Source organism: Medicago truncatula, chromosome 2 (genome assembly GCF_003473485.1).
Source record: "Medicago truncatula cultivar Jemalong A17 chromosome 2, MtrunA17r5.0-ANR, whole genome shotgun sequence".
NCBI lineage: Eukaryota > Viridiplantae > Streptophyta > Magnoliopsida > Fabales > Fabaceae > Medicago > Medicago truncatula.
This window is the reverse complement of record NC_053043.1, coordinates 37,758,691-37,766,927: the sequence shown is the minus strand read 5'-3', so window position 1 is coordinate 37,766,927 and position 8,237 is coordinate 37,758,691. Positions and strand designations below refer to the sequence as shown.

The 8,237-nt window shown below is 34.4% G+C and overlaps 1 protein-coding gene across 1 annotated transcript; it reads right to left on the bottom strand.

The window, feature by feature from the left end:
• Positions 1-571: 571 nt before the first annotated feature.
• On the bottom strand, positions 572-6,913 carry LOC11410827 (eukaryotic translation initiation factor 2 subunit gamma). The gene is made up of 9 exons (XM_003596270.4): positions 6,780-6,913; positions 4,714-4,896; positions 4,488-4,549; positions 3,838-3,950; positions 3,648-3,750; positions 2,947-3,174; positions 2,637-2,855; positions 1,859-2,119; positions 572-1,169 (listed from the first exon to the last, which is right to left on the bottom strand). Exons 2-9 carry the CDS (start codon positions 4,817-4,819, stop codon positions 861-863), a joined length of 1,401 nt encoding a protein of 466 aa, XP_003596318.1. The 5' UTR covers positions 4,820-4,896; positions 6,780-6,913; the 3' UTR covers positions 572-860.
• Between the last annotated feature and the right edge of the window lie 1,324 nt (positions 6,914-8,237).

The following is an 8,237-nucleotide window of genomic DNA, read 5'->3' as shown; positions in this document are numbered from 1 at the left end:
GAGAATGATGAATGAATGATTAAAATAAAATTTAGATGAGAGAAAATGAATTGTTAAGAGAGAGATAGACACAAAGGTATCAATGGCACCAAAAGCCAATGGCACCCAAGTGCTACATCATGTATTTAGGTATAAAGTCATAATCAATTATTCCACTGTCATCTCTAAAATAAATCAGTGTCCAAACATTTTTTTTGTAAGATCAACTCGAGAGCATTCTCTTTTACTACCCTCTAACACTTTTCAATATTTTTAACAATCTAACGCTTTCCGAAGGACGCAACCAAATTTTCCTCCACTCCATCTATAAGTTGGAAATTAAACCAAACAGAATAGGATTCTCAACCATTGTGTAGATGAATGGAATGCTTCTTCCAAGGAAGAATGCCACAATTGGCATGTTTGTTCTTAGAGTGAAAAATGTACATCAAAATTGAACCTACAATTTGTAGCTTTCATGAACTGCAGTGGAAATTACTTTCAAACGCAAGAAATAAACACTGGACCGCAGTTCCAAATATATGATGTATCACATGCCGAACCAATACGGCGTAATGGTAAGGTAACCGTGGAATGAAACAGGGCTTGCTAAACAATGAACGCTAGTTCTTGGTCTAAACAAAATCAGTATTAGATAAAACTTCAAAAATAGGTTGACAGTATAGAAAATAACAAGTAATTCACAACGCATACACAAAAACTGACAATTCAAATGTTTTCTTCTCCATCTCACAAAAATGGTTCCCAAAAATTGTCTACCTTCCCACATATCTAAATCCATCTCTCACGTTTTAATTAAAAAAAAGGCGCTTTCTTGTAGTCTTGTCTCTTCTCTTTCTCTTTCTCTTTCTTGTCTGTCTTCAATTCAAGATGGGTGTAGGAGGGACTTCGAGAGTGATTCCAGCTTGGATTTGACCCCACCCAATAAGACGCCAATGCTTCTCAACACGTCGACTGAGTGCAATCTTCTCACCCTTGCTAGTGCACACAGGAGATGTAAGTTGCAATTTTGCCAAGTCATTCTTCACAGCAGTTACTTTCGCACCAGTTGACATTGATCCTATGTTCAACATTAGTATTTCTGATTTAGTCAGCTTAGCTACCTTCCCCTGTTTCTCGGATCCTTTTGTTCGGACACCAAGAAGCCGTCGAAGCAAGAAAAAGTTAACCTGCAAGACCAAATGCAAAACCCATACGTAAATAGTGATTTTCAGAGCATGGAAGGGAAGCTGAGTGAATGTAAAGGATTTGACTATTCTAAAGTGAGGAAAGAGTAAAGTAAACTACGGTTTGTTATGGATGTATAGAATGTTTGCAGTATCGCGGGTTGGATAGTATAATCGCAGGAGTCTACGATCCTCTGTTTCTTTCTTGTGTGAGTTCCTCTATTTCGTGTGGTAATACTTCTGTTAGTGGCTTCAAACAGTGGCCCCTGTCCTAATTTATGATTATGAACTTGGTTTAATGTTGTGATTTAGAGGTTATTCTATTCATCTATAGTAATTTGTATGCATGAGTATTTATAACTATTAGGTCTTACGATACGTGCTACTATACTTAGAGTTACGATTTTTCAACCCCCAATCTTGCGTAAACTCACGATTTTTAAAACATTGGATGTATAATATTATAATATCAACCTGAGATTTAATGGCTGATAAATCTTACTTCAAAACATACTAAATTGACTACCCACCTAATCTCACCAGCAAGTAAAAGTGAATAAACGAAGATATTTGTAAGTAAGTTCTTTATCACAAAAAGTCCTATGATTAGTGAAACTTCGTGAAACCAAGCAAATTAATGGCAGGCAGGCACACATGCATAAAATTATAAATCATTAGGCATAGCGACATACCTCAAGCTCAACGAAAACCTCGGGCAGTGACCCAACCTCTCCAAGAACATGCCCCACCAACCTGTCAGCACGCGTCAAAGTGGGATCCATTGTTGTTCCAACACCAATAAGGCCTCCAGGCACAGCAAATTGAAGCTCATTTTGTTCAGCATACAATGAAACTATTCTAGAGTATATAGGTGTGCATCTCATATTTCCATCCTCATCTTTAACAACTATACCAGGTCGAACTTCAATGAATTGGTTGACCTTCAAAACACCCTGCAAAGAAGGTGTCATGTGTGTTTCAGAAGAACATGTCATGTCAATATGTCTGATTCAAAACTCAGCCCAGAATAACTGGATCCATGGCCTCTCAATCACACTTGAAAATTCAGCGTAACAAACTCAAATTGCTTTTAGATAAAAACACGGCATTGAGTTCATCCCTTCATTCTGGTTTAGAAATAGAACGGAGAGTTTTTCAAGGTATTTTGGAAAAGTGCAAGAACAAAATCCAAAAACAAAAAAGTTGCAATGTTTCTCATATGTTGGGTGTTCGTGTTTCAGAGTGCTTGCCCTCAGCATTATTTTCAAAGCATTTGAAGTTCTAGTATAGATTAAACATTTAAAAGACACTTGTTAAAATAAAAACATTTTTAAAATTACTCATTGTATACATGTTAAGACATTCCATAATTTAAATTTATTAGGAAAACTAACATCTGCATGTGCTGCAGACAAAGTCGAATATGTGCAAATCGAGAAAAATATTTGGAATATTCACCAAAAGACTTACCCTCAGAATGCTTCCACCAGCTACACCTCCTTTTATTTCATCAACCTCAAAACCAGGTTTATTGACATCAAAGGACCGAATCACTATCATATTAGGCGGAGAAACAAAGTTCCTTTCAGGGATTGGGATCTTTTTCACGATATATTCACACACAGCATCAATATTATACTTCAATTGGGCAGAAATAGGTACCACTGGTGCACCATCAGCAACCGTTCCCTGGTAAGCCAACAAGTAGGGCAAGAGCGTTGTATCAGTTAGCAAAAAGTTATTCTCTTGCATAGAAGAAACCTCATCGCAGAAAACTTACTTCTATAAACCTCTGAATTGCTTCATGCTGGTTGATAGCTACATTCTCTTGAATTAGGTCGACCTTGTTCTGAAGGATTATGATGTGCTGAAGACGCATAATTTCCACAGCAGCTAAATGCTCGGAGGTTTGTGGTTGTGGACAGCTTTCATTAGCAGCTATGAGTAGCAAAGCTCCATCCATAATAGCTGCTCCATTAAGCATTGTAGCCATGAGAATATCATGACCCTATGGCAATTGAAAAAGTAAAGATAAATATCACATAGATGTATAAGGCATTAAGCAGTGCCGTTAAATGCTGGCCATAGCCATAGAGGTATCAAGGTATGGCATGTCAGCTCGTACATGGTTTAAGATATGGAAACTATTCTTGAAGAGAATCTAAGATACTCTAAGACTGCAAAACTTATCCTATGAGATAATCTTAGCCAGATATAGTAGATAATATAGGACATGTTCATATCTTCTCACATAACTATATCTGTATGTTCATACATACAGACATCCATACACACACTACGATATACATCTCTTCTTGGGTTTAAAAGAATTGGGAGACAATGTAATGCTAGGGAGAGAATAAAATTTGGATGGACAAAAAATGTAAAATCAAATGTGCACATTTATGAAAGTAACCGTAAAATCTAATGAAGTTATCCATAAAACAGCCTTAAACAACAAATGAAAGTTCCGAATTTTACGGGGCAATCGACAAAAGAAACATGTCTCAGCAATTTCATCTTGCAGTTTTCAAACCCTGCCACATCACACATAGGATTATCTTCTTTTCCACTTCCATAAGCCCTGTAGCAAAAAAATAAATATATGATCACATTACCAGTAGTTGAAATAACCTGGTAATATAACATCAATCAGAAAATAAATACCCACTTGTAGCTCATAGGCCTTGGACATCGTTCATCTTCACACTTATATAATTTTGCATTTGCATAGCCCAGCTTGATTGTAATGTTACGCTCCAACTCATTTTTGAAACGCACAGTCTGCACAACATTCATGGGAAACCACGGAGATAAACAGCATAAATATAAAAAAGATCGAGGGAAATGCACAGAATATAATGTGGTACTATGACGTTAATATGTAAATCTTTTTTTTTCAAAACTGAAGATGCAAAAACAGAGGTAGCCAATTCAATTGATCAAAATGTTAGGAGAAGATAACCACTTTTTTATGGATTCCATAAGCCAATCAAATGAACCTAGCTATAAACCCCATCTATGACAAAATAAAATCCAAATATTGAAATTAACAAAACTTCATAAATCTATGGTAATTCAGATTTCAGAAGCTTCATAACTCACGCTATTTGGATTAAATAAAATATAGCATTTTAAGTAATGAGTAAATACTTCCTTTCTACTTGAAACAAATCACCTACATCTAAATGGATCGATCACAAAGAATAATTCCAAAACACCATGTACCAAGAATGACATATATACAATATAAACACGGTCATCCACACCCCTACACACAAAACAAATATAGAGAAAGAAAAAAAAAAGACAACGAAATACCTGAACACCCGATATTGCTTTCACAACTGTTGATTTGCCATGTGCCACATGACCAATAGTACCTGCCAGGATTTAATTTTTTGTTCGTCAATCATCTAACAATAACAGTCATTAATGGAAAAGAAGCTTACATAATTATTTAACAAGAAATTTGTTCATGTTCTAGTATTAATGTAACAAATTCAATAACTGATATGATTGAACCCAGAAAGGGAGAATATATTACCAATATTAATGGTAGCCTGACGAGATATGACTTCAGGAGAAAGTGGATTCAATTTTGTTACATCCAATTTACTCAAGTCTTGTTCCATCAAACCCTTCCGCGACATTTTGGCTGCTTCCAATAGAAACTTCAATTGTGTGATGGAATGAATTTATGAGCGGACACTGTTTAATGCTAAACTACCTGCATGTAATTATCACATGACAAGAATTCGGCATCAAAGTCAACATTTGCCTTTCCATTGAATCTGTTTATGAATATATGACACAACCTAATTCTTTTACATTCTATCCTACTATGAACAATTATAAAGTAAAGGATGTATAATTAATGCAGCAGTGCAGTTCGTTATTTTACAAAGGAAAGCGAAATATTTCCATAATGTCCAAAAATAGGCATTGATTATCGCTCATTCGTCAGCATCTTTCCCTATTATTTTCTTAACTAAAGAAATTTTTACAAATACCGCTTCAAATATGCGACACTTATAAGTTACAGGTACTCAAGTTTTTGCAGACAATTTTTGCACAGGAATCAAGAGACACATTGCTTGTTGATAGTAAAGATGAATTGACTAATTAAAATTAGAGTCTTTCAAAGTTGAGGGGAATCGATGCATTTTTCCATTTTCAAATTTTCAATTTCCAACAACAATTAATGTACTGAGCAGCAACAAAAGGTGATAACTACTTGTAGCTTTTGATAAAAATCAAAGTGTCCAATAGCGTCTAACAAAGAGGTAGTCAACTCGATAAATTAAAATATTTGTTAATTTTTTAATGTAATTTATAAACGCAATACTAGTCGACTATTTCTCGTATAACACTTCTCATATAACACAGGAGAAAAACAACGAAATAGAGAGGAAGAAGAAAAGAAGATTGCTTCACAATTACACCATCGGTGGAAAAGTACAAGCTATTTTTCATAACATAAGTATCATTCAAAATATATCCATAATTTTCCAAGTTGAAAATATCCTTGTTCATTAATCTCTCTATCAGTTGGGTATTTAACTTCGTCCTTGCACATGTTCCAACCCCCTTCTCAAAAAATAATTGATAACTCTCTTTCTTAACACAATGTTCTCCCATCCCATCTACTCACACAATAGGTCCGATTTTTTCATAAAACTAATGCTACCTAGATAATTTCCTGCACGCACAACCCTAGCAGCTTATGGATACCAACCAAGTCACGGGAGTACAGCATCTTATTACTAACAACGAGAAACACGGGTAATGAGAATTTCCATATTTTGCAAGTTTAAGCACCCTAGGAAAAAAGTTGAAGGAAAAACAGATACAAGATTTGGAACTATATTGGGCATTCAAGAAAGCATAACAACAACAGCTAAGTCTTATCTCACTAAAGGCCTGTTTGGATTGGCTTATTTGGGCTTATCTACCGACATAAGTTTTCTGAGACTGTTTGAGAGAACTTTTGAAAACAGCTTAAGACATACTATATAAAAACAATTCAACATTAGTTTTTTTGTTCACTATGAAAATAACTTACGCAAGCTTATACATAAGCGCTTATCATTAAGTGCTTGTGCTATAAGCTACAAATAAGCTGTTTAACCAAACATGCTCTAAGTGGGGTCGGCTACATGGATCAAACAATGCTATAATGTTGTATTATATATTTATCTAACTCGTTAATCTCTAAATCCTTTGTAATAGTTAATCTTATAGTTTTTTATCTGCCTCTGGTGATTCAATTTGATATACGAACAATTCCAACAATACACATTCTTGGAAAATTGCAATAATCAGTACCTCACCTGAAAATTCTAGGGCTTTTCTAAAACTGGTTTCATCGATTACAGATGCATGTGTATAGTGTAAAGTAATAATCAAATCAAAATAATCTCCCATTAAATAAACCCTAATTAACAAATAAGAATTCCACGAAAAAGAACCTTCAAACCCTAATTGAAAGTCGAATCTTGCGCACGTACAAGAAAATTAAATCACCAAAAAACCAAAAAAAAAATAATAATCGAGAATTCAAAGAGTAAATTTACATGAGAGAGAGAGAGAGAGAGAGAGAGGGATGAAAACCTGAAAGAAGAAGAAAGGTGCGGTGCGGAGGTGTAAGCAAGCAGAAGGTGGCAGCAAAAGGCGATAAGCGGAGAGAGAGAGTGAGTTAGTGTCGAATCAAGGTTGCGGGTCGGGTAATATCCAAAACAGTCCGGGGTACAATTTTATATAAAAAATAAATGTGAAATATTAACTTGTTCCCCAAAACTCTCTGAAAATAAAAAACTTGTGCCCCAAGACTAGAGCTGTCAAAACGGGCGGCCCGGCCCTAAACGGGCCGGCCCTTGCGGGCTTCAGCGGGCCGGGCCAAAAAACCCGGTTGACAAAACGGGCTTGAAATATACTACCCGAGTCCGGCCCTACACGGGCCGCGGGCTAAACGGGCCGGTCCGTATTAAAAATTATATATTTTTTTTATTTTAAAAAATACTATAAAACACTACTATAATTTTTTTATAAATAATATTTTTAATATGTTTAAATAATGTCTGGTACAAAAGTAAATTGTAAACATTTTCGTACAAACGTCGTAAACTAAAACGACGAGAAAAATGATTTTAAATAAATTAGATATGTTATGGTTATAGATATTTATATATTCGATCTTTAAAATTATAAATAACGAAATGAATAAATATAACTTTATATTACATTTATATTTGTGTTAATTCATTGAATTTTCACTTTTGTTTTTTACTTTGATAATCAACTAAGTAAATAATTATTTAAAAAATATATATAATTTATAGAATTTTTTTTGTTATGCGGGCTAACGGGCTACCCGCGGCCCATTCGGGCTAGCCCTAATGGGTACCGGGCTTTTAAGGGCCGGGCTAAAAAGCTCTATTAAAATTCGGGCTCAATATTTTAGGCCCAAGCCCTATATTTATTCGGGCTAAACGGGCCGGCCCATACGGGCCGGCCCGTTTTGACAGCTCTACCCAAGACACAAGTTAATAAATAAAATATTCGGTAAATAGTTTATTGGAATATATGTATTATATTTAATGTTTAACTTTTGAATGAATTGAATGTACAAAATTTCAAAAAATATTTTTTCTTTTGAATTTCTTAACATGTATTTTAAGGATACAAGTTGGCATTACCCAGAATAAATTAGTCACTATAATATATTCCGATGTAAAAATATGAAGATTATTTTAGGTTTTTCTTTTTTCTAGGAAAAGTTAGGTTTTATTTTTGTTTGCTAGAAAGTTGTGAAGAAATATATAGGATTTTTATTTTATCTAAAACTGCAATGTGGTGTAATATATACATTTTCTTAATAAATCCCTAATAAGCAAACAAAAAAAAAATCACTAATTTTAATCACTATACCATCAATCTTCTTTCAAATATATAGTCAAATTATTTTGTGCATTCTCTGCTTGTTTTCGAGTGTCGTTTTAATTTACTAATAAGTTTCTATTTTTTTTCACACCTTTTCTTTTTAATAAATTAATGGGTTATTTTTATCTC

Coding starts and splice junctions, on each gene's coding strand:
- LOC11410827 (XM_003596270.4), bottom strand. CDS start 4,819: ATGTCGCGGAAGGGTTTGATGGAACAAGACTTGAGTAAATTGGATGTA. Junction 2,856..2,946: donor CAATTCAGAGGTTTATAGAA/GTAAGTTTTCTG, acceptor TTGGCTTACCAG/GGAACGGTTGCTGATGGTGC. Junction 2,120..2,636: donor CTGGTGGAAGCATTCTGAGG/GTAAGTCTTTTG, acceptor CCTTCTTTGCAG/GGTGTTTTGAAGGTCAACCA.